Source organism: Diadema antillarum, unplaced genomic scaffold (assembly GCF_040938485.1).
Source record: "Diadema antillarum isolate AM-2024a unplaced genomic scaffold, OU_Dant_1.0 scf00000029, whole genome shotgun sequence".
Taxonomy (NCBI): Eukaryota; Metazoa; Echinodermata; class Echinoidea; order Diadematoida; family Diadematidae; genus Diadema; species Diadema antillarum.
Genome location: NW_027270918.1, coordinates 510,117 through 538,068, shown reverse-complemented (window position 1 = coordinate 538,068; position 27,952 = coordinate 510,117). Strand labels below are relative to the sequence as shown.

At 37.9% G+C, this 27,952-nt stretch overlaps 1 protein-coding gene across 1 annotated transcript in view; it reads left to right on the top strand.

The window, feature by feature from the left end:
* The window catches only part of LOC139738908 (uncharacterized), a 169,998-nt gene that overhangs the window by 56,008 nt on the left and 86,038 nt on the right, over positions 1 to 27,952 (top strand). Inside the window, exons 43-44 of the mRNA XM_071649540.1 lie at positions 22,209 to 22,448; positions 24,786 to 24,923. Coding sequence (XP_071505641.1) covers positions 22,209 to 22,448; positions 24,786 to 24,923 — 378 coding nt within the window. The remainder of the gene's footprint in view (positions 1 to 22,208; positions 22,449 to 24,785; positions 24,924 to 27,952) is intronic.

Genomic DNA, 27,952 nt, shown 5'->3' with positions numbered 1-27,952 from the left:
ATTATTTATGAAACAGACAATGATAGGCTTACCAAAAAAAATAATAACAATAATCAGAGGTAGGAAGCATGCCATGAGAAAACTGAATGAGGTGTATCTTGGGAAACAGAATTCTTTCTCTTTGTTTAGTCAGTGTTGTTGTTGTTGTAGGGTTTGATTGTTGTCTGTGAATTGCAAGATGTGTAGAAAGTTCTCATCTCTTCAGTATCCCATTCTTCCACTGTCTGTTCAACACCTCAGGATGGTTAACCTCCCTTTACTCTTGTTCAAATCCGTCTGCTTCTTCTTTTTAATCTTTCCCCTCAAATCCACTGTCCAGTGGGCCCAAACAATAGCCTTTTGAAGTGTTCAAGCAAAGAGAGATCAGCCATGACTTCAGTGGCTGTCTCCTCTTTCTTTCCATTCTCTGCTCAACTTCATTCCCTTTGTGCGATTATTTCCAGCTCATTAAGGGGAGACTGTAAAACCCCTTAAGATTAAAATCCAGAAGCCCTTCCCCTCTACCACAACCCCCACCCTACACCACCCCATTGTTGCAGAGGAGAGACCCTTTTCTTGTTCTAGTGTGACTCATGAAACATAATCAGTTTGAACTCTGGGATCAAATTTGTTATCTTCTGCCTTTGTTTTGTAAAAGTGGAAAATATTCCATTCCTATTCCCCATCTTTGTACGGTGAAGAACTTTGGACCTTAGGCGAAGATAAGCCAAAGAGGGGGAAAAAAGGACTGAACGTCAACTCTATGCCCCTCCCCTCCACACCCACCCCCCCCCCCCCCCTCTTCAAAAAGTCACCTGGGACGATCTATTTCATCTTTGTGGCAGGCAGGTGCATTTATCCTTGCTCTCACACTTTACATCAGCTGGCACGTGCTCTTCACCACACACATACACAATTCATTCCCAATCAACACAATACTGAGTGACATACACAACACACACACACACACACACACACACACACAAAGCCATTCATCAGTGTATGTGTGTGTGTGTGTGTGTCCTGTGTGTGAGCGTGGCGGTGTGTAGGAGCAGGGAGGTGAGAGGAAACACCTCCCTGGTAGGAGTAATTACTCAGAGAGCTGGCTGGCTGGCTGGGCTGCAAGCCCCCTCTACTCATTACATTCAGCTCAGACAGTACCCCAACGAACTGTGCATCAATCGTCTGCCAGCTTTTCAGGGAGTAGGACAGTGGTGTCATCTGATCTGCGTTTTTTTTGCGAGAGGAGGCTATGGTTTGGAGGCTGGATGATTGTATCACAGTATTTACGTGGATCCTGCTCCAACATCGTGGAATACAACCAACCACCACCTGCTCTGGCAACACGTGTGCCTATCACAAAAGCCAGTGCACATCCAGTGCATTCATGATGGAAGCCACTGAATAGAATGTTAGCAGCTTGTTGTGGCTTTGACATTTACTTGATATGTTTGACCGTGTAGAGAGATTCTATGATTATATCATTGTGGAGGAGGGATTTCATAACACATCATTCAATGTGTATTTTCTAGCATCTCTACCCACCAAAGAACTGTGAGATTATCACTGCATGAATCCAGTTGTGCATGTGGCTATTGGCATTTCAAAGCAAGTCGTCGGCTGCGTAAACATTGTCATCAACTCGATCCAGGAATTGTGTTTTGTGGTGTCTTATGAAGGGATTAAGGATCTAAATGGTGCTTGAATGGAATAGCCATAAACCTGGAATATGAAGGATATACGCATGATTGCAGGCAGTTGGATCCCTGGATTTTAATCTACGCTGTGGACATTACGACATGCGGGAAAGATTTTGTGGCCACGCATTTGTGGGCATGTGTGGATTCCACCACTGATAGTGATAGCTAGCAGCCAGTGTGTGTAGAGCCAGCTGCACTAGATTTGTTTGACAGATTCCAATGATGTGATTGGCCGTAGGTGCTATGAATTAACGCCAATGGTGTGCTCAGTATTAATCAGGATTTAGTGATGGCATGGTGCAATACATTCAAGTCCCTGGACAAGTTCTCTTATTCATTCCATGGTGCATGAATTTCAACAAGTTTCCATGACAATGTGACACATCTCACCTGACTTTTGGCTTGACTGACTGACATTTTGATCACACTTTCTGCTGGGAATTAACACCTCGCTCAATATCAAAGACAGGAGAACCTCACATTCCGTAGGATTTCATTGCAGAGCTGGTGCTCCCATAATGCTGCATGATTTTCAGTATTGTGTTTTCAAGATTTATGGGTGTGAATGCTAGTCCTAGTTTCAAAACAAAAAGAGTAATTCAGCACATGTGCTTTCTCTTAGATTTACTGGATATATCTACTTGTTGGAATTAACCCGGAATATGAAGGAATGAACAGAGCTCAGGAAGTTCAGGCAACTCTGCTTTTATGAACAGCTACCTGCTTTACAATACAAGTGCTCTGTTTCCATACATTCTAGATTGTGCCAAGGGATTTTTCACCCCTTGAATTTGTGAAGGCAATGACCTCATCCTGACCTGCCGACCTCTTGACCTTTCCCCTCGACAAGAAAAAAAAAAAAACAGAGAGGGAGAAATCTGGATGCATCATCATGCTCTCATCTCCGTCAGCGATCACCCCAAAGCGGCGGACTTTGGTGCCTCTTGGCAATGTAAGCTGATACTTTGTCTCTGTGCCATAGCTCTCATTTTAAAATGCCTGGGCTGAAAAATAACACCCCCATTCCCACTTGTTTGTAAAATATTTCTGCCAGTGGATATAATGTTTGCGTTTTTGAATTTAGATATGAAGATTCAAGCAGTAAAACAAAAGCATTGTCGGAGTAGATTTGATATCAGTGATTTTAGATTTTTATGAGAGATGTTGCATATCTAGTGAACAGAACAGTCTTTTACTTTCTAAAACTATTAGATGTGTTTACATTGTACAGTGTACAAGGTTTTCAGGTCTCTTACACAGTACCTATCCAAGAAGAATCATTCATGTGTCACTTGGATGGTGTCAGATTGTGGTCACAAACATGTTTTGTGACCGAAACTGGAGACAGTTATACGCTCAGATCCCAGTCCCACATACAAAGTTTTTGTACATATACCAGTATGCTGATACATCCCATGCTGGTCTTTACTTTCATATACCGAAAGAAATATTATATGTGCACTGCATGTATCGTCCTAAAGTTTTGACTGTATTTTGCTGGTTTTCCAAGTTGTCATATCATCTTTTCCAGTGATTGTCTGTGACGCAGGACATCTCATGCAACCTTGAGGATGTACAAAATGTAGGCTGAAGCTGTATGATGTTGATTTCATTTCTTGACACACCTTCATTGTCACTACTCTCATTTCCCATTTGGTCCCCTTCCCCACCATATTTTGGGATTATATGTTTCATCAGTCCTGCCTTTATATTTTCACCCCAGACTCCTGTTAGTAGTAATTTTGGGAGTAATTTGTTAATGGGACCAATCATAGGCCTTTCTGATAAAAAAAAGTAGCTGTACTATTAATCTTTTAAAGGGTGTGTACAGTTCTGGTCGAGGTGAGGATTTAGCTTTTAACATTTTGTGAGATATTCAGAAACCACTCTGAGGTGTCAAAGAGCATGCAATTCTAAGGTGTGTCAAAAGTTTATTTGATGAAAATCAGTTTTGAAGTGGCCGAGATATCCAAAAACAAGGTGAAACAAAGAGATCATAATAAAGTTGTGGCCTGTAGTCTTTTATTATTATCACTTTTTTGGATATCTCGGCCATTTGAAAACCAATTTTCATCAAATAAACGTTGAAATCCTTCTTAAAATCACATGCTCTCTCATATCTCATAAGAGGTTTCTCATTATCTCACTTAGGAATGTAAAAAATGTAAATCCCTACCTCAACCAGTACTGTACAGCCCCTTTAATCCTTTTAATAATTCCTCAATGCGTATTTAGTAGGTCCTATTGTTAAAAGTAAGGATAGTATTAAATAAGCACCAACAAATGCAACACTGAAAACAAAAACCCCCCAAAAAATGCAATGATAATAATAATAATAATGATGATGATGATGTAATGCCAGTATCCATAATCATAACATTCTTTTGAAAATCTTTGAGAGCCTATAAAAAAAAAAAATCATGATATGTGCTTGTCATACATGAGGATGATGAACCTGTCAAAATCATAACAAACAGGAATCATCGAGTGGCAAATAATAATGTTTTTTCCTTTATCTTGGAGATGATGTTTGTAAAACATGGCCTCTTCTTTGAAAAGAATAAATTGTATGTAGCAGAACAAAAAACTGAACATATATCCATCGTTATAATATGATAACCTTGGAGTGTTTACTACATGTATATGTGATTTGATGAGTTATTATATTTCAAACTGTTTTTTTGTTCAATATGTTTGTGCTTGTTTATTTCAATTCATGTACTTCTTTTTTGGAATGAGCTGCTGATGTAATTACTGATTTTATTAGGAGCATCAATTAGATCATGAAATGTTTATGGATAGGGATATTTTATTACGAGTGAAATTAGAAAATGAATTTATATGATAATAAAGCATCACATGGACAGTTAATAGGAATAGGATATTGGTTGCATTTAGTGATAAAAGGAAATGACACTGAGTAATTCTAATGTCAGTGTACTTTTCCATATATAGTTTATATTCTTTATCATATTCTTCCATACAAGGGAAAGGAGAAGAATCTAGTCTGTTTTCTTCAATCTAATTTGGCTCTAATCAAGAGGTCTACTTTACCTAATATCAAGGATTTGCCCTCTGTCCCCAGTCTGCTGTACTGTACAATGTAGTTCCAGCTAGGTTATCTGATTGAGCAAAATTGCTTGTCACTATGATAGGTATTGATGTGATTTCCTGTCATTCCCGTTGTTGGTTGTCGGTGCACCACCTCCCCCCTCCCCCCCCCCAAAAAAAAAATCCTACAAAATTGTCTTCCAGTTCCTTCCTCCGAGTGGCTCCCCCAATTGAGTGGGAAACAGCTAGTGATGTTGCCTGCCCCGTTCCATCTTCATTAATTCATAGAGGGGTGCAGCCAGTCATCCATTATGTGCCATGCCGTTTGCACGGTAGCCATGGCAACAATATTCCTCATCTTCTGGTGCCGTCCCAAGTGTGGGTAAAAGTGAGTGATGGGTGTATTTCTCTGCCAGTCTTGGTGCTGTCTGGACTGTGATAGATATGATGTGGGAGCCAGATGCCCGTCAGATGTACTCTACATGTGACAGTGGAGTGGAAACTCATACACCATGTATGTGTACTACATCATTTATCAGACGTACCACAGCAGTGCAAACCAGTATTTCAGTTAAAAAGCTGGAAAAGCCATACATAGATGTAACAAAGCTACCAACCAGCTGTGTTTGCAGTGAGGTTGAGCAGCAGTAAGCACAAATGAAGCATCTGGTTATTTGCAAAATGGGAAAAAAGCTGATTATTATCAGCATCACAGGTATAAGGATAAGATGAAAACCTCTCCCAGTTTTCAAACAAATACATGTACATGCTACTTTTATAAGCATTATTTTTTGGCTGGATTCAAAGTTATTGCAATCAAATTACCAATAGAAAATAATTGATAAAATCTGTTTTGAGTATCAAATGAGGTACCGTATGCGGGTTTGGCTGTGTTTGCCCGTTTTGCACACAATTCTTTGTATAGTTGATAACAATGAGCATATTTGTCTAACAGCTTTGGGGTCAAACTGTGCATCTAATGGTTTATTGTATAGATTGCCATTTTTTATGAACCATGATACTGCATAAGTGCATAGTGTAAGGATTCATTCTGGTCTGGTGGAAGCTACTGTGGTGTAATGCATTCAAAATTGCCACCAGCAATACATTCCTTGTTCTGTAGCTACAGTATCTGTAGGTCAATGCAATGCTATCTAAAATCTATTCGCAAATAGGCTTGTGAGCCCCACCATGACAATTGTTGCTGTAAAATCAATACTCATAATAACTTGATTCTTATCTTTAATCATGGTGTGAATTGAGAGTAGAAAAACATATTTTGTTTCATTAATCTGATGAAAACACACGTCTTTGATCGTATAACAAACTCTGTGCTACCATAAGAGAAATAGAACACTTACACTGTACACATTGTACCTCTGTAGGCAACTCAATTTTTGACCTGCATTTCAGATTGCTTGCACTTGAATCTATACAAGACATCTCATTTGCAGTTGCACACCGACTTCCCCCTGTGGGCCTCTGAAAAATTATTCCTATTTTGATTCCCCTTAATTGAGCACTATCCCACGTCTCTCTTGCTTTGTATGTTTTACCTTGAGAGTGGCTTGGGAGGAGAGATGCAGGACTAGAGTAGGATGTTCAGATGTGAGCGTGGCAGTAGATGGTAGAATGTATTGTCTGTACTTCTGTTCTTTTGTGGGATAGTTCTAGTGAAGAGGGGCTTCACTCTTCGTACACTCTCAGAATTATCTTTACACCTACGTGTATGCTATAGCTACTATCATGGACAAATTCCAACACTCTTTCTTTGAAATTTTATGTAGTGTGATGATATCAATGTTTACATTGCATCCTGGTTTGATATTATCATGAATGATTAATTTGGCTGTTGTATAAGAACTCTGAACCTTTTGTGCTGAAATTGCCAACATGAATGACAATGGTAGGCATCTTGGACTTGCTGTTTAATAAGAGTGTGTTAATCTTGCATCAACAAGAATATCAAGGCAGAAAGGGGCTGGAGTTTTTTTGACATTTTAGTGGATATCAACGTACCTCTGTGAGTGATATTATAGATTATACCTTTCTCCAGTGTAATTGAAGGAATGAGTAAAAGGTGCCCATATTTTTATTTTCTATTCCTACTTTCTTATTTGTTAGTGATTTTACAAACTGCCATGCAGGCTTTAAAAACATTTGTCTTCAAAGAAAGGAAATGTGCATATTGAGGTAGTCAACAAATTTGATTTACTTTAAGATATTTAGTGAAATACAAGGCTCTTAAGCATTCTTTTTGAATTTAACCTTCACTCACTAATGTTTTATGTTTTTGGATGCTAATTCTCAAACTACGATGGATGAATGCTATTTGATTTTCATCGTATGTTTACCAATCCATGTTACAAGGCTTTCTTATCACTTCCTGTGCTTCCATACAGGTGTAGTTTCTTTTGAGAGAAATTGCTTTGTAGTCAAAACTGTGATATACAACTGTACTCCATATTTGTGCCCCATCCACCAATACAATTAGCCAGCACTTGTTTGAGTGGATGAAGCCAGAATGATGATGCAGTTGGGATGTGCTTGATAGTGTCTGTATGGTGTCAGTTTTTGTGTAGTAGATATCAAGGAGATGTGATTCTTAGCAGTCCACAGTAATCCTGTTACAAGGATTTGCTGATTGGAGTGTGAGTTCAGTAGTATGCACATATCCATGATCCTCTGAGAGAGATAACGAGAACAATCCCCAGTGAATAGTAACAAGAAGTATTTGTCCAGGATTGGCTTTGAGATACTGAACCATGGACCCAGACTAAACCTTGGAAGCTGATATTGGCATGTTGCACTATGAGATTGGAATATATATCAAGGCTACTGTGTAATATACTGAAAATATACTGTTCCCAACCCAGATTCCCAATACACACGTACTGTATACGCCGAATATTTCGCGAGGTTTTTATTTTTGCGAATTTCGCGAGTCGGGTGCTATTCGCGAAATTAAAGACACGCGAAAATATTGACTCTGATTCTGATGTGAATGTGACGTAGGCGTGTACATTTCTCCTTTCAGTGCAAGACTCCATGATTGCAAATTTAACCACTCGCGAAATTGTCGGGAATTCCCGATTCGCGAAAATTTAGACTCACAAAATATATGGTGCATACAGTAATAGGTCCTCCATCTTTAGTGCCACAGTACAGTCTTTCCTATTCTGTTATATCCAACACGCATTGTGAACCAAAATTCTTCTGGCCTCATAGTTGTCTGCAGTCATATTTCTTCAAATATTTTATTACAGAAGATATGTGAAAGGCAAATTTATCTCCAGTAGCCATTATTTTATGGTTAATTGTGGTAGTAATACTGGATGTGATTGGAGGCTGTTGTTTCATTTTTGTGAGTAATAATTTGTATATATGGAAGAGACCATATTAAGTATCTCAAAAAGAAAATTGAGTCATCTTGCAGAGTAAACTTGTAGGCCTACGCATCCAGTGTTGTCACTTTTTGTGTTTGATTTTGTATCGGTAACGGAACAAATAGTGATGTTTTAATATGTAATCAGTAACAGCAGATACAATAGGAAAGAAACAAGTTTTCTGCATTCTTTTCATTTACTTTGTTGTGTGGCACCCACATGCTTGAGGTAAAAGAAAAATCTGTGTCTTGCATGTGGTGTAAGACAGCAGGAACTTGTGGTGTTCTATAGACACTTGCTCTCATATTGAGAGACACTGTTCTCTGCATAAAAACCAAGGAACCTTAGTAAAAACCCACTTAATACTGGTTTGGTGTACAATGAACAGGTTTGACTTGGAATAGTCGACAGCAAACAGTGAGACAATCGTGTGGGTTTTGCAGCACAAATGGTACAATGTCCTTCTTGTTTGCAGACACCATCCTGTTCACAGGTTGTGTAGAAAGAGGCGATTTAATTGTCCTACAAAAAAAGGGGGCATGTCATTCTACTGGATTGATTTCAGGTATTGACCCAACACTTTTTTTTATTCCATTCCAGTATTGGATTCCATGCACCCTCTCAGGTAGTCCCTGTATTCCCAGAAACACTATCTAATTCTCCAATGTAATCCTGTGTAGAACAATGCATGAATCACACAAACCACTGAAAATTTGAATTGCTAAAAAAGTGACCAATTTCGGTATGAATATTAATGTCTGGGTTTGACCTGCTGTGATAGGTAAACCTTGACAGCTATGATATATACCTGTAAAAAAACATGCTTACAATCTGCATTGCATGAACATGTAGTTACAAGTGTAGTTTATAATATAATCAGATGCATTGAATACCACTGAAATTCAGAAGATGGATAACTGTGTTATAATGGGTGAGAGAAATAAACAGTGGAGAAAATGTTGATTGCCAAGCCTTAATCATGCTAAAACTGTATCAATAATGGGTGTGAGAAATAAGCAGTGGGGAAATGTCTTGATTGCCAAGCCTTAATTATGCTAATATCAGGACTGCATTATGTTATGCAAGATCCCAGTGAGTCATCTGTGTATGGACTCATTAGTGTGGTCAATAATGATGTTCGGACTACACCGTAGTACTGCAAGCATTGTACATACGTAATACGTGCCTGACTAATACGTGCCTGATCAACTCTCAAATTGGTCAGTTAGGAACAGACCTGTCAAAACATTTGCCAAGTCATCATTATGATTTTAATAAATCATTTCATGATTGTTTGTATATTTTTACAGTATTAGTTTTTGATTATCATTTGCATTAATAAATGATAATAATTAATTGGTGATTTTTGGTGGCACATTTCCTTACTTCTGCAATCATTACCAAGAGCTACGATTAATTTTCTTGTCATACCTATCTTCTCATCAGAGCTGCTGTTACGTTTATCATTGTCTTATCCCTCCATGTTATATTAATAATCTGGGAAAGATTTGTTATCCACTGTCATTTTGTATCATTCAGAAATTTAAACTCTCTTCTACCAGTGAAATGCATTTTAGTGCATAATTTTAGAATAAATTTGTAGAGTCTCTTCCATCTATAAACTACTGTATGCTCCCAAAATTATAATGTTCCCCTCTAGTTACCCATCTCCAAACAAAATTTGTAAATCTCAATTAAGTTGACATCTTGCATTTATTTGAAATGTCCAAACTGCCATATGGTCAAAAAATTGCATCCCATGCCAAGCTGGCAGAACGTAGGATTATTTAAAAGCATATCTGGCGATATGATATTGACATAAAGTAGTGCTGTGTGTTTGCAGAGTGTGGCCTGTCAGGGTCCAGTCCACGTTTCAGCAAAAAAAATAAGGAAAAAAAAAGGCATGGAAAGAAAGGCACAGAACGTGGCTATTTGTAAAGGCCGGAGTGTGGGTGGAAAATGTCAGCAGGGAATTTTCTTCTATCTGCTAGTTTATTGAGCTCTGCTTTACCTGAGCAGCTCTGGGAGTGATATACATGTATTGTATTTTAGAGAGGACAAAAAGAGAAAGAGAGATTGCTTGCTGTGTGAATAGTGGGAATTGAAACCATATGGTCATTACAGTGGGGAACAAATCGGCATAAATTTATTTTTTTTTTTAATGAATGGATCTATGTGTATTAAAGCCAAACAACAACCCCACATTGTGACTGTGGACAAATGGGTGAGTGTTTTTGCTATGGAATACGAAGTAAGCTAAGGTTTATGGTACAAAATGTATTTGAGTGCACTTTTCACTGCACCCCAAGTAAAGGAAAGTAATATTTGTATGGATATATTCAAGCTTACCTTGTACAAGTAAGTAGATCTAACAGTGGTTGCAATATTCTATACATACAGGTATGCTTTGATCTGACAGATGTTCTTTGTTCTTATCAAATGGTATCAATTCTAGCAACAGTTTGTGACTGCAAAAGCACCAAGTGAGTCTCTCTCATTAATGATTTGTGTTATTTGGCATGGCTTTGTAACACCATGGCCTGACAAGAGACCACAGCTGCTAGCGAAGCTATTTAAGACAACAACAACAACAACAACAACAACAACAAACAAACAAAAACAAAGTAATAATAATTTGTACTTCACCTGAATATGATGTCTGAAGAGCTGTTGCCTATTTTCATAGGACTCTTCAGTCATACTTACTTGCATCTTTATGGGACTATAATCCAGCCACCCAGGCAAGTCTTAGCAAATTGATATTTGAAGGACTTACTCTGCCATTTTGTGCATATTGCAGTCTGTGCAGTTTATTATTATAATTTACAACAGTGCTGTTTTTTCGCAGTGTTTTGTTTTGAGGGGAAGTCCAATAATTGCAAGTTTGAGCTGCATATGGTATTGATGCTTTCCTCACAAAGGGAGAGATAGCATATATCCCAGCCCAGCTCCATAGCCTGATTCCCGATATCCGTACAGTAATTGACTAATTGTCCCTGTCCTCTTGGAGTAGTGGACAGAAAGCTGCCTGTCGGCAACATCGATCAACGTGTCGTCAGCAGAATCTCTGCCTTTGAGTCAGGCGAACCAGATGATGGAGTCGGTTGTTGGCGTCGTTGAAATCATTTGAGGTTCTTAATAACAAGTTCATATGATTTATTTGATATTTGCTGGTAAACAGACTTTTTTCTTTATCTTTTCACAAGTGCCCTCTCCATCTTGCAGCAATTGCAACAGTTTTGAGTCAGTTATCTGATAATCATCTAAATTTCAAATGTGGGATATCTAGGGTATTATTAAAATAAGTTGGATGTATAATGATCATCATGCCATTTGAGGCTCTGAATTTTTATGGATGAGTGGCAGCTTGGCAAATAAACAAACCCATTACCTTCTTCATAATAGCATGCAATTTACAGCTCCATCAATTTTGTCCTTCTGATGGTTGCTTTGTTTGTTTATCCATGCTTCTTTACCAGCAAACTGGCATTGCATTGTGTATTCCAATGATTCCAATGCATTGCTTTAGATTAACTACAACCTGAAAGGAAACAGACGAGTAGACAGCCATAATAATTAACTGTTGAGTTTGTAGCAGCATTGGTTGTCTAAAAACTTATTTATGGGTAGATTCGCTATCAATATTTTACTCTAGGGGTAATCTAAATACTCTGATTAAAAAGATAGACGTGAAACACATATAGGCCTATATAAGTGCTTTGTTTGCATTTATGTTTTGTGATTCTAGTCAAAGTCTGTTATCCTTTTGCAAGGATTACTAATACTATATCATCATCCTAGCTTACATATCCAGAGCATACAATAACATGACTACAGAGTAAAAAGTCATGTTAGAGCAGTAATGAAAACTTCGTGCACTGTCTGCTCTATGCTAATGGATGTAGGACAAGAGATATTTTTAGTTGCCATTCTGCAATAACTTGTGGAACTGAGTATATATTGAGCATTGAGGAAATATAAAGCATTTAGATACACTATGTTTAAAAGGAGATGATTGGTGATGTATTCACCGGTCCAAAACCTCTGGCAAACTCTGTTAAACTAGTACTGAATGGATTTGCAAACTGTGTGCCGTATCCATTTAAGCACAAACAGCATGGTCGACCAGAAAGAAATGCTCCTGGATTGAGTATACGTGCACATGTATGGTATCATATACATATTGTATACTTCTCGTCTCCCAGAAGAAGTATTTATTGTAACTGTCATAATTGAAGTGTGTAATCAGGTGAATTTTGTATTCCATCTCACTTTCAGTGATATCACATCAACATACAATGTAATAATATTAATGAGGCCTGAAGCATATAATTCCCTGGATGTCCAAAGAGCCATGCATATTTGATAAAGAGATTCTGCTGAAGTGTCTACAGGAGGGACAGTGACCGCAGATTAGAATGCACACAACTCGATATCGCTCTTCAATAGATCTCAGGGGTTATACTCATCAAATTTGTGCGAGATATAAAGGGCCCGTTACAGGGGTGTGCAAAATGATGGTGAGCATCTTGTGGGCAGTTTGAATTGATTTAAGGAGACCCAACTCGCGCATGCATGCACGAATCCTTTGCATTTTGTAGGAAGTTGAATTATTCATGTCTGGTAGCTCACTGTGTAACAGTCTTTGGCCTTTCCTGGGAAAGAAAACACACACACACACACACACACACACACACACACACACACACACACAGAGGAGATGATAATAGTGAGTCAGAACAAGTGGAATGTCCTCGTCTCCTGACTTCAAAACTTTCTTCAGGATATTTTCATGTAGCATGCATTTATAAGAAGTGATGTACATACATGTACAATGTAATTATACTGTACAAGGTAAAGAACAGCCCAATATTTGTTTCATGCCATGGCATTTGCAAGAAAGGGGAAAAAAGGCAAGGGCAGACATAAAGAATGAATATGCAGTGGCAGATTCAGAGGGGAGCAACCGGCACACGCCCCCTTTATTTTTCATTAAAAACAAAAGAAATAAAAACAAAAAATGAAATGAAATCCAGAAGTGGCACCAGAAATATTAGTTGCCCCCCTTTTCAGAATTCCTGGATCCGCCCCTGATATGTACTTCCAAGAGTGATAGCAAAAGCTGTAGGGCTGTTGCAAAACACGAAACAGAATTCAGGTTACTGTAAAACATAATATATTCGCGGCATGAATTTTTCGCGAATTGGAGCCGACGCCCTTATTTGCGGCATGAAATTTTCGCAAACTGCCACTGGCATTCAATGCATACAGTGTAGACAAGAACTTTTGCGTGCATTTTAATTTTGCGAATCTTGGCGCTCGTGAAATTCGCAAAATTAAAATGCACGCGAACATTCCTCGGTTTACAGTCAAAGCTCAGTCCCTATTTACACTCAAACATGATATGTAAAGGTGGAATTCATATACAAATGTTTGCAGGCAAGGTTTCATTTGGTTTCAGAATGAAGGCAAAATATGTACACAGTATGTATTCAAATAAAAACAGCCATGATAAGGTCAGACCGCCAGGTCGGAATCATGCGGTGTTTGTTAATCTGGCTCACAGATACACATATGCACACCACTTGGCTTGGAAATGAGAGAAAGAAAAAAATCTCAGAAGCAGCCGCCTCAGATGGCCTGTCTGGCTTCTTCACTCTCAGAATTTGTTATATTGGCTTTCTATATCTGGAAAGTAACCCATAATGCAATTGTATTTACGAACCATATTATAAAATTTCAACTGTGTGATTTTTTTCTAGGACTACATAAGTACATTTATGTGCCCTGTTCATTATGAAGTTTATGGTGTTACACTTGACTGGTTTTAAAGTCAACTTTGACAGTGTTGGAGTTATGTGCCTTTTACAGCCTAAAAAGGAATGTTTTATTAGACTGCTTAGACTGTGTCAGGTATTTTCAGAAAATAGTTTCAATTTTGATTTTAATTTTTAACCAAACAAGAGGATAGAGAATAGTATGTGGTACATGCATCTGTGATACCTTAGAAAAAAAATACATTGTATATTCCCAACAGAATAGGATAGAACACATCACAAGTAAAAAAGAAAAGTATGTGTGAAGAAAGTGTGTTGTTATTTTGTTGTTGTGGTGACAATGATGACCTAGAAAGTAAAGGGGTGTACTACTTTAATATTTGGTTAGTAAATGATAAAAAGTCAATTATCCCAATTTTGACATGCGAGGTTCTTGTATAATTTGCTTGTCATTTTTAGAGTCCAGGTTTTACTCAAAGAATAAGCTCCTCACCACTTTCTCATTATCATTATTTTCTGCCTCAACCCCTCCCTCCCCCCTCCTCTCTCTCTCTCTCTCTCTCTCTCTCTCTCTCTCTCTCTCTGTAAGCTATCTCTCGTCTGTTTTCTCTTTTTGTTCTTTCTTGATATTTTGTTTTCTGGGTTTTTTTCCTTTACTGATAGTGGAATCATGCACCTTTTGTCAGTACGTTGAATTTTTGTTTTCAATTTGTAAATTGCTCCTCTGATCTCTAGTCCTGTGTGTGCATGTCAAAGGCAGTGATGATGATGTCAACTTGGAGTCTCCATTTTGGGGAACTCGGTCAACAACCTTGAATTAAAAATGAGAAAATAAATGACCAAGGGGCACTCTATTATGTTGTAGCTGCTACACGGTAGGTGATGGGTCCCTTGTATGCATTCTATGCAATTGTACTTTGCATCGAGTTCGAGGGTGGTATAATGCAATCTCTGACAGCAGTGTTCAGCTCCTATAGTCCAGTGATATCACTTCGATGAAAGCCCATTCATACAACTAGCCTTGCCTTGAGAATTTTAAATGAGTGAGCATGATTTCATAGACACTCTACAATAATCCAACAAGCATGGTTGTGCAAGGTAGAATTTGTTTTCTCCAGCGCTGATGCTGATACTGTGAGTGCAAATGAAATGCAAAGAAGCTGCGTGTGAGATTCTGGGATTATAGGTATTCTGCCCGAGTATCGTTTTGCACCTTCCTCAGACTTACATGTATACCGCGTGTCATCATTCAGTTGTCCTACAGTGTATGTATCATACTAATACATGTACATGCATACTCTTTATCAAATTATTGTAACCCTCTAAAATATAAAAATAATCCATGATTAATATTCTGGAAAGAATATCAAGGTGCTATAAACTTTATTTTGTTTGCATAAGTATGCCTTGTTGCTCAAGAAAGAAAAAGATTGCTCAAATTCAATCATTTACCCAGGTTTACTACAAATTTGAAGTACATTCATCTATCAAGAACTTCAGAAACTGCATTCAGAAGCGTGCTGCTTCATCTGCTCATGAGAAGCGAGAAATATGATACTCCATTATGTCTCATTTGATATACAGACATGTTATGTATTTGGTAGTCGTGGGGTTTTTAATGGTGTGTGAGCACAATGCCTTGCGGCATGAGCAATTACCCGGCTGGGCAAGTGGCAATATACATTGTAATCCCATTTCACACACCTGCCAGAACATTAAAATTTTGCTTTAATGCCCCTTGGCGATCAGTCATAAATGTAAACTATCTTATCACTATGCAGTGAATATTGGATCCATATTTTATGTCTGTGTCAAAGCAGGTAGAAACTAATGATTTCCCAGTCTGATTGAATTGGCACTTAAGTCATATATTGCACTGGCAGTAATGGTGCTATGTACAGAGGTTCCATTTGTTGAATTGACTTGAGTTGAGTGCGACGTGTCATACCGAACGATGCATCTATTTGTCGTGGGTGGGTTGAATGACTCCGTGAGATGTTCTGCAAATATCTACACCCACATTTTCCAGCCATGTTGCATTCATGCTCCATAACAGATTAAATTCAGATGGGTATACTCCAATATAGATTGATCTTCATAAAAAGCCTCGCATATGTTGTCCAAAACAAGTCATTTAAGACAATTTGTCTCAATCAATAGCAATTCCTTTGAATATATAATTTTGATATAAATTTGTCTATAGAGGGATTTGATGATACTTTTTTTATATTTGCCCTTTCGAATAGATAACTGTTGAAGTGCCTTAGTAGCATAAACTAATTACTACTTACCTTTTGAAGTATTTTATGTGCTATCATAAGTACAGTTGGGTTGAAGAAATACTTGGCTCTCTGTATTGTTCCATGTGACAAACAAGGGTTTAAAAATCCAGCAAATGTGGCTCTCTGATGAATGCCAGCATATGTTGCTGAGACTTTATACAATTATATGGTTGAATGTTAAAATGTTTAAAGAAATTGAAAATTTTTGAAAAAAATGAAAGTATGCTAATGTACAAAAGATTTCTGGCTGGATGCTCTTTAATTATTACTGAGTCACATAGAGTACATATATGTACAATGTATATAATATAGATTTTTTTTTTCAGTATTTTTTGTGAGTTTGACTCCAGGAGAATTTTACCAGGCACAACCAAATTGTACCTGAATTTGACAGTGTAAATTGATATCTAACCATAAGCATGGTTCTTTATTCTCTTGTTTGATCTGTGATGTGTTCATTGTTGCTGTTGGGGACATACTGGATGTAAGAAAAGTCAAGTGTAGGCGTCCGAGCATCACCTTGACTCCAAACCGCACGGTGTGAAAATAATTTGTCTGAGGTGTTGCTCACAGCAGTACAGTGGAACAAAACGGAGATGAAGTTTATTCACCACAACACCCTTTCTTTAGCAAAAAAAAAAGAAAAAAGAAAAAAGGTGCAGTCATTGATATTTGCCATGAGCAAAGTGAAATAAAGAAAAGAACAAGAAAAGGCCAGTTGTATAGTGGAACATGGTTTACAGTATTTCTCATCCACAGTAAGTCTCTTTGTTTTTCATGGCATGCACTTACTGCAATTTTGTATGTATGACATCATTTATAAATGTAAAATTATTGTGAATTGGGCAAGGCAAGGTAGTTCTGAACACTAAAAGCTGAAATGGTTCTTATTCCAGAGATCAAAGCAGCAGACTAATGAAATGTTGAATGAAGTAAGACTTGTACATTGTACCAAGAAAATTAGACAGTGCAGTTTCAATGTCAATTTTAATAGTCTCCACATATGGCATCCCAAACGGACAACAACCTATAGCCATTTAGATCTTATGACTCAACATGTTATGTCTACAACTAAACCACAGTATTTTTTGTGCTGTTTGTTTTTTGTTGTTGTTTTACTTTTGTGTGCTTTGTATGAAAGAATCCCAAACTTCTGATATAGAGGACTGATAATTATAAGTCATGTCTCGTGTATTATAATCTTGATTACAGTCACTCAATTGGGAAATTTAGAATTCGATTTTTTTTTTTTACACAAGGCAAATGATATACATGTAGCATGGAGTGTGATCCAAACAGCATAGCAATTGCATAGCCAAGATTGCTGATTACATGTGTGTACCCATCAAATATAGATGGACAATTTAGTTTTGATAATAGATTTGTATGAATTGCCATGAACTACATGAAACACTGAAAAAGTCAGCAGCAATCAACATGCAGAGCAATCTGCCAAAGCAGAATGTGAAGTCGTATGATGCACTTGTTCTTCAACTCATTCGATTACTGTAAGACTGGGAAACATTTGGGGCATGAAACTTTAGTGACTTGGAGCTGACATCCTTTTTTGCAACACGAAGCTTTCCTGAATCGCAACTGGCACTCAATGCATTGTGTAGACAAACACTTTTGTGTGCATTTTTGCTTTCACAAATCTTGGCTTCTCACAAAATTTGCAAAAGTTTCATGCAGGTAAGATTTCTGGATTTAAGGTACTACTCCACCATCTACAAACCATAATATGTTTTACTTCTACTCTTCATCTTGTTTTTTTTTTTCTTGGATTAAATTGCTGTTGAGGCATTTGAGCACACAGAAATGTCATGAATGATACATACTACAAAAGAAATGTGTGTTGACACTGTTATAACTACTTGTAGATCTCCCCACATACAATTTGTATTCGTTGAAAGCCACAATCTTTGTCACTGCTGTGACCAACCAGCAATCAATCAATACATTCGCTGGAGGCATTTCGCAGGTCCCACATACTCAACAGGAAGTTCATTTTGCATGCATGGCCAGCATAGGTGAGAGTCCCAACACCATGTCGAAAAGCCAGGAACGGTTTATCTTGCACTTTCACATGGTCAAGAGGAATTTCAGCTTGAATCCACAAGATATTGACCAGGTGCTATGAGGAAGTAAGAAGTGAAGAAATATTGACAAATTACATGTAGTAAATTCCTTTCCACTGTTAAGTGTTTGGTCAAGCAATAGAGTGTACAGCAGGAGAAATCACTAGAGATTTGTACAGGTATTTCAAAACAAAAATGCACAAATATTCATATCCCTTACTCTTCTAAGTCAACCATGTGAGTGAGTATTGCAGAGACATCCCTATAGTAAATCAGTAAAATAGTAATAGGAAAAATAGTAAAATGATAATAATAGTGATATTTAATACCGGGTAATATTAATATAATAAATTAGTAAATTCCTATCCACTGTTTGGTCAAGTAATAGAGTATAGGAGAAATCGCTTTGCAATCTAGAGATTTACTGGTGTTTCAAAGCAAAATACACAATATCATTCATATCCCTTAATACTGTTATAAGTTAACCCTTTGAATGAATATAGCAGAGGCATCCCTATAATGTTGTCCGATGAAATTGGATCCATCCATGAGCAGCATCGGGGTCACATGATCAAGGTTGCTGTGACTTTCAACAGATTTGTTACCCTGGTATCACTGATCTCATTCAAAACAACCTTCCCTTTGAAATTAAAGAATCGTGTGAGTTGCATGTTAGGGAAAAAAAGAATAACTGTTGACAGAGACAAATGGACATACAATGACTTGTGATAGATGAATGAATAGGGAAACATCACTCTGTCAAACTGATGTATCTGTCGCTAATAATACACAGTTTTTAAGAGTGTCAGCCCAGCCAAATGACGTGCTGCGTCTGGCAACCAAAGCATTTACGACCTGCCGCAGTAAAGGCGGGAGTGTGTATGTATTGTGCATTCATGCTGATGAAGTGATGACTCTGAACATTAATTGTTGGACGTGGAAAATTTTCCCCATGTGACATTCTAGTCACGTAGACAGTTGGACATGAAGTGAGGTTTCCCAGCAGATGCGTTGTCTTGGGCAGATATTATTTGCTCAGCAATAAATGCGTTCGCACATGAGATAAGAAAGGGTGCAAAGTCTAATAACAGCATAAACGGGCTACCTACCACGAGAGGTGAATGTACAGACTTTTATGAGGTGAATGTACAGACTGTATGAGCGAGAAATATTTTGAAAACAATAATATTTGCCCATACCTTTCAACCGTCATCTCACAAAAAAATCTGATGCATGCCAAAGCCACCTCTGCGTCATTTGCTGTTGATACAATGTATAAAGTGTAGGTAATAAAGTTTGTTGCTGACAATATGCTCATTTTGGTTTCAAAGTCTTAAATTGTCCTGTAAATTGTGCTATGACTAGATATTTGTAGTTGAGCTAAATTTATGATCCTATATCTCAAAGTTACTCTCATGCAATGTGTCTGACTAATATTTAAAAAAAAAAACACTAATGCATCTCCTATCATATCTACACTGCGCAATTTCATCTAAAGAAGTTCTGAATCTGCCTTCAGATAGTCCATATGGGACTCTACATCACAGTGATATCAGTTTGATATCAGTATTTGTGTCAACTCACCTAATTTTGGGTTTGGATGTTTCCTGCAGAAGTTAAACTCTTGCTTAATTGCTAATAATGCTTTTGCACTGGGTCGATTTCGGCAAGTTTCATTTCAACTTCACAAAGGGGCGCGAGTTTTGGAACAAAATTAATTTACCTCTCCGAATACATGTTGTAGAATGTTTTCTTTTCTCATAGATAGCATTCCTGCATACATGCTTTGTTTCTGTGAATAATTTTGATGCATTAGGAATATGTAATTTGTTTTGTAGTGCCGCCATCAGGTTTTGGAATGAGAAACAGAAATGCATGTTCTTCCAAAGTTTTGTTCTTTAATGAGTACTTTTAGAATCAATTACCTAGGCTTCATGATAAAATAAATTACCCAAAATGAAAAGTTACATCACAAGCATGATGATGTAATACTTGTACAAGTTGGCATTTTTTTTTTGTCACAGTAAGAGCATTAAATTCTTTCTAAGAAATGTATCAGACCTGGCAGTGATGATTTGAGAAATTGCTCAGAAGTTAGCCCTGATGTAATCAAGGCATCTCATTAGCCAGTATCTTGAATGACTCTGACTGACCATAATTGTTACATGCCACATCATTAGAAATCCATCGAGTCTAAATTGTCATTTAGCTTGCTGTTCAGTTAATTGAATGCTTTAATTTGCAAGTGTGTTATGTAATTGAAAATACCTTGAAATTTAACAAATTTGCATGGCAGAGTTCCAGGCAAGTAGGAGGTTTAGCTATTAAATGTATGCCTCACCTGTTGGTGTATGAAGTCATTTACTGTGATAGTGAGAGACAACATTTGCAGAGTTTGTAAGTTTATCTCTGTCACAATGATGGGGGAAAAAATGAGTTGAATCGCATCTATGATCTATTGAAGCATATTGAAAACTCCAGATAAATGCCATATTGCACTCTTAGGAGTTGGCTGACATACATGTAGATGTTAGTAAATTTTCTTTTTTCTTCAAAAATTATATGTTACAAGTAAGCACATGTTTACTTGTTCACATAACATTTAAATAGTTATGTCCAGACGGTGATCCTTAACCATGAAGATAAAGCGAACTTCAAGGATAACCTTTATTGGGCACCAAGTGTCGCATGTTCAATTTCTTTCCAAAATCAGTCATTTCATCAGCGAAATGGCCATTTTCATCACGAAATCAGTCATTTCATTGACGAAATGACTGATTTCCTGAAATTATCATTTTGGTGATGAAATAGACCCTGCCTCACTTGGCGCCCCATAGAGTTTATCCTCGAAGTTGGCTTATCCTTCAGGTTATGGATCACCATCTGAATGTAACTATTGTAGCAATGAGTAACATTTTTGACATACAGTTGTACATTTTCATTTAGACTCAGAGCACAAATGGCATAATTGAGCAAATGAGAAGATATTAAAGGCCTCAAGATTATTTCAGCCTTGATGACTGGCAAAGTTGAAAGACCACTCTTGCCTTCTATCCTCTCATGTGAAGATATCAGGGGCTTTGGTTTTGAATGAATTCTATAACATCTAAATCTCATTACGTAACATTGTTGACATGATTGATTAAGATCCCAATGACACACTACCTGCAAATAAGAATGTGTTTGCCCAGCCTGTTGGGTTGGTGAGGCTGTTGATGTTGTGTCTGAGTTAAATATATTATCTGAAGTGGGGCTATGGATAATTACTAGGTTTTTCAACAAAGAGAAATGCTAGTATTCACAACTAAGTGTCTGATGGTGACATTAAGCAATAATCTGAGATCAAATATACTTTTTTGTGGGTGGACAGTAAAGTTTCATAATTAGCCTTTGCATTGGACCATATGCCAAACATGGTTGTCTAAAAAAAAAATGCTCTCATTAGGCCTATAAGAGATATTTGTCATCATAACACCATTTCTAATACCTTCTTTTCATATCTTACATTCTCCTGTGTATGTTTATTTCAGTTGCTGTGTTCATTGTATATAAATTCTTTATCCTGTCCATGATAAATGGTTGAACTAATTTAAATGTATCAATACAGAGTGTATGTTATGTTTCAAGATAGTGGTATAGATTTAGGGGAAATTTACAGCAAGGAGATATTTTCAGGGTATTATCAAATGTTATGTTAAAGTTTCATTGTTACACTCCATGTTCATAAGTTACATTGTACACTTGTTGCATCAACATCCAAGGAAGATTTGTGTAAAACCCAGACATGCTGAACAAGTTATAACCCATTGAGGATGAGTCAAGAGTATGCTCAGCCAGATGTCTATGGGAAATGCATGTTGTAGCAAAATCAGTCCGTCCTCAACGGGTTAAAGTGGCTGATAGAGTTTTGGATAACCTTGTTCAATTCTGATTTTTATTTTTTCGTCATTTTCAGAAACTGGAAGAGGAGCTGTCAGCCCACCAGGCCCTGGTGAAGTCTGTGGCCCGCCGCGGGGCCAAACGAAGGACCCCCTCGGAGCCCCTGGCCAATGGTGGCGGTGGCCATGGTATCCCCCTGGACCTGGAGCCGGACCAGGAGCTGGCCGCGCTGCGGGAGAAGTGGGAGGAGATCTCGCGGCAGGAGGCAGATAGGAACAGGCAGCTGATGGCATCGCTGGAGTACATCAGACCACAGGTACAGCGTACAGTGTAGATCCACCAGAATCCTTTAATACAGATATTTGTGGAGTCACTGAACGTTCATTGGGTTCACTTTGCATTATGTGTGCTCTCAATGAGTGGATTACACATTGTTTGTGCAATAATGATTTTGTGGGTCCTTTTACCGGAGAACTTGCACCTGCATTTTGATTAAAGCTGACTATTCACGTGCAGGGTATGTTATGCCTGGAAGTCATTTAGGAATGAAAAACCTGCTGAATGTTAAAGGTATTGTTGGCAGTCTGCAAATTCAGCATTTTAGACAAACATGTCCACAAAATGTGCATATTCTGATTTGTTTGTGAATCATCTGTTAAACCATCGCCTAATTTCCAAGAGATCATTGAAAAACTCGACTTGGTGTTTAATGGCGGGCTTGACTGTCGGTCCATGAACCAGAACTCACAATAGACATTTGTGTGTAGAATACAAACTTTCTTTATGAAGTAATTATGTTTATGATAAGCCACATTGGTTCCCCTTCGCTCGATTCAGTGATCACAGCGTATGACTTGTCTGCTCATAATTCTATGGTGCATTGTGATTGAATACAAAATTCTGTCAATGGCCCGTGATGTCAAAAGCAAAAAAGATTTTGCTTGTAAACCTGTTTGTTATTGATGGCTGCCTTTTCATTATTCTCTCCTTATTGAAATAACAGTGGTGTTTTGGATATATTGTTATGGTACAGTTCATCACTAGCAAAAGCAAATGATGCCACACATCATGTGTTGATCACATAACTGGAAAAAAAAATGTTTTTGAACTTTGCTCATGAGGACAATAAATCATACCAGGATCTCTCAGAAGGTGGCCTGAACATGGCAAGATAAGGAACCCCTGTGGCAGAAAAAAAGTAGGCCCCATAGGCTCAGGGTGTTTTTGTCGGGTGTACTCGAAACTATGGGTGACTGCTTTGCTCAATGGTTTCTGAAACCGTAGAAGCCGAACTTGTCCATGCTCGTGCCTAATGAGTGTTTGCTCTTCTCAAATGAGGTCACGACACCAGCTGCGATGCGTGAACAACATGCGATTGGTTTCATGGGTCCTAATCAATCGTCCATGGGCCAATGGTCAAGCGACGCCCATTGTCCAGTCAAAGGCCACATTGTTTTGTGAATCAGCGCCAGGGCGTGTTTGTTTTTGTACCGTGGACAAAAATTTCCACGTTATTCTCCTCCGTAAAGGTATATTGACTTAGAAAACAAGAATTATGTCAACAAGAGTGACGTGTTTTGAACCAGGGCTTTCTTTCTCTTCGTGACCCCTGCGGAGAATGAAACAAATACTCCTGAAAATGACAACCACAATAGTTTTATTGGTTCATCATTAAGGGTAAAATATTCTGTGTAAAGATCATTAATTGTAGTGAAATCAATCTTGGCAGATACTGATGATGAAAATCATACAATAGATAATGTTTGCCAGAAGTAGAAGTAGCTTTATTGGCAGGAATGATCATCACGTAAAGACAGTTTCAACGGTGTATATTTGTATGTGTGTGTGTGTGTGTGTGTGTGTGTGTGTGTGTGTGTGTGTCATGGAATCGTCTTAATTTTGGATCTGATTAGTACCATTACACTACCATCCACAAAATATCACTGTGATATTCCTATATCACTTTATATATTGAATTTTTATGTCATATTCCATCTTTTTGTCATGTAAGATCACCCTTACATCATGACCATCCTTTAGAAGACTGTGTATAGTAAGTACATCTCATCCATGGCAAATTATGCGGGATAAAATGCGGCATCCTACCATTACCAAAGCAAATTCTGCTCATGTCTCCCACAAACAAACTGTCAGCATCACAATTTCATGGTCACATACCTTCATACTCCTTTAATGATTTTTTTCCAGCATTAAAACATCTCACAATTGAAAACAAGTGAACGAAGGATATGGCCTGTATTAAGATGCTATGGAAGTGACGTGGGTAAAGCGATGGGGTAAGACTCGTCCCAGATGACGGATGGCAGAATGATATAAGGTTACTTCATGAATTACTGATGTTCGCCATTATAACATATCTTGTACATGAGAAGGGAGGCCATCACATGATTCCTCCTCAACTTTAAACCTACTGTGCTGCATGATAAATAAATGCTGTCATAAAACCAGCCCATTTATGCGAGTCGAAGTGTACATCCCCCTTTTGACTCTAAGTTGGAGGTGGTTGTTGGCATTTCCTCCTTGCAATGCCTAATCAGTTCTGATGCTAGATTGCATCACATTTGTTATGTCATGTTTGTAGTTGTTGTTGGTTTTTTTTTTTACCCAAGTACCATATTTGTCTTGTTGCTAGGATACGCCATTCGTGCATCACCTGCCAGCGAGGCGGAACCTCCAGCTCGACGTCCTGAATCACAATGGGGACTTGCAGGAGGAGCTGCAGTCGTCTCTTGATGCCCTCAACCAGTGCTGGCAGAAGATGGAGACCCAGGTGGGTTCAAGGGCAGTGCCCCCTTTTGGTGCTGATACTGGTGTACTTGTCTTGTTGTTGTTATTGGTGGTAGTCGTGGTGCTAGTGTTGGTATTTGTGTTGGAGTTAGATATGTCGTTGGTTTGGGTGTATGTGTTAATGTTAGTGTACATGTTGGTATTTATGCTTGTACTGTTTCAAAGGAAAAACTGTCATAAAATGTGTAACCCTATTAAAAATTCCCACGAAATGGATTTCCCTACTTTTTTTTTTCAAAATATCACCCTCTTTTCACATGAAAAGTGATGCAAAGTAAATGCTTGTTTTAGGGGCTACAAGTGTATTGCAAGATAGGGATGAAGTTTGAACATCAATTCTTAATAAAGAATTTCATTTGCTTGACTTTGATTTCACTTGATTTACTTTTTTGCTATTGTGGATATGAGTATATTTTCTATTCTTATCCACACATTGCAAGCATTGACTAAATCAAGTTCCGATAGGATATCAACAAAACAGACAGCAATGGCATGGCCAAACTAAATTCCATAAGTGTGAGTCACAGTTGTAAAAGTGTTGTGTTAAAGGCAAGAAGGATAAACAGTGACAAAATGAATATTTTTATGCTTGTGGTTAAGATATAGGGGTGGGACAAGTTACTATGGGTTACAATATGCCTCTGTTTATGGCAAAAAGCTAGCCATATTTACATTCCATTTCTCCCAATGTACAAAAAGTGCCAGCTACAAGTAGATTTGTTCCTGCACTAAATTTGATTGTTTAAACCACAGGGTGTGTTTTTTTCAATGCATCTGTACATTCTCAGAGTGTTCTGTTTAACTGTTTGTGTGCTTTTGGGATCAACCACACACACCCACTCAATACACTTGTACATACAAACCCTCAATAGGTTAGCATAGTTATGGAGTTGCAGTCATAAAACATACACATGAACCTTGATATTAAACAGTGAATGAATTTCAATGGGAGTGTACATCAGAATTCCAGTACACACTTCATTGTTACCGCAATGCCGGTGATAGAATTGCACAGATAGACTGTAAGTGAATATTTTTATGAAGAGTACAACAATGTACAACTGTTATAATATTGTAGCTAATACGTGTATGCAGACTTTTAGATGCTACATGTGTACAAGCTTGTCATAAAAGTGATCTGGTCGTATGGCTGACGAGGCTGTGTTTCATAGATGGCTAGTAATGTGAAGTTAGATTTGAAGGGATCTTACTTTAGCTGCAAAACACTCTGAAGTCTCACTGTGTAACCTGGATTTATTGCACTGGGCTACAGCATTACACTCTGAATCGATGGCAGAAGGTCAATATGGTTAGAGCACAATGACAGTGGTATGCTGCAATTCCAGAATATGTGGAGTATAACCCCCCCCCCCCCCAAAAAAAAAGAATAAGTTATAAATATAAAATGGCCTTCTTTATTTCCAAACGGGGTCAGAGAATGATCCTGCACAATATGTAGGCCTATTTGCCGGCAAGAGATATGACCAGGTGAAAAAAAAAAGCAAAAGAAGATAAAGAAAGGCTCAGAAAAAAAAACAACTTTCTGATCGAGAGATTTTCTATGAAAAAGTGATATAATGATATAGTCATGGTGTATCTCTTCTATGTTTTCAAATGGCTTTGTGATGTTTGCCCAAATGAAATGATCCATGACTCTGAGGTGATAGCCTAAGCTACACAGTGACACATACTGTACTGTATGTAGGCTTATGTTTAGTTTTACTCAGATAAGGATCTTTTTTTTTTCCAGGACATATATAGTGCATATAAACCATATTTGCCTATTGAATTTGTTGGAATGTTGACCTTGTGTTTGGAAGCTCACATTTTAGCCACAAAGGTTGCATTGCATTGGATTTACACGTACATGTGTGAGTGTTTGTATACACACACACACACACACACACACACATACACACATATGTTAGTGTGTGCTTGTATGTATTTATATGGCCTATATCATGGCTCGACACTAACTTTTTTGTTTGGTGGCCCGATGGGGCCACCAAAATCCTAAATTTCAAATTTTTGGTGGCCCGAGAGAAAAATGTGGTGTCCCGAAAAAAAAACAATAAAAAACATTAAAAGTCCTTTTTTTAAAATGAGTCAAATATTTAAGATTTATGATAGTAAGAATTAGAAGTTGGACATATCTTCTCATAAATAAACTTCAACAAACTTGCAACACTCACTCTCAGGCACTCATTCAGTCCTTTTTATCCATCCTTTGAACAAATTTAACTGCTAATTTCCGGCGCAAAAAGTTACGAATTTATTGACATACTTTTCAAAAAATTTTGGTGGCCCGAGGCGGGCCACCAAATTTGCCCTTTTTTGAAATTTGGTGGCCCGACTTTCATTTTTGGTGGCCCCGGGCCACCGGGCCACCGTTAGTGTCGAGCCCTGCCTATATCACAGAAACACTTGCATTAATTGTGCACAAAGCACATGAACTGGCAAGTGCCTTCATGACAGCTTGTGTACAGTAAATTATTACAATAAAAGACAATTTTTCCATGATGTAAATATTTGAATGAGATTTGTCGAGTCCCAACATTTTACTTAGAATGTCAGGGCCCTGATGTTTTAGATAGCTTTCAGGCAATGCGTGGTCAATGAGTTGCTATTGATTTCAATTAATTTCAATTCACTGCTGAGTGCATATCATTTTAGTACAGGGGAGTGTTTTAGCAGAGCAAGTCTATTACTACAGTGTATCTGTAGCTAGGGAAAATGGCATGGTACCACATAGGTTCCACATAGCCATACGTGTATGTCCTGAATAATGGAAAACTGTCTCCAGTTATGCTCCAGTTAATTTGCCTAGCAAATAGCATGGGAGAAAAAGAAGAAAAGATTACTGTCGAAGGTTCGACAGGTGCTTTCACTTCAATAGTTCTCTCCCTTACCTGCATGGCATATCAAGTGAATCTTCTTCAGTGAAGAGTACCTCTTTGAAAGTCAGTCGTATGGAAAGAGAATATATAATTCATTTCATTTGGCACTGATTCT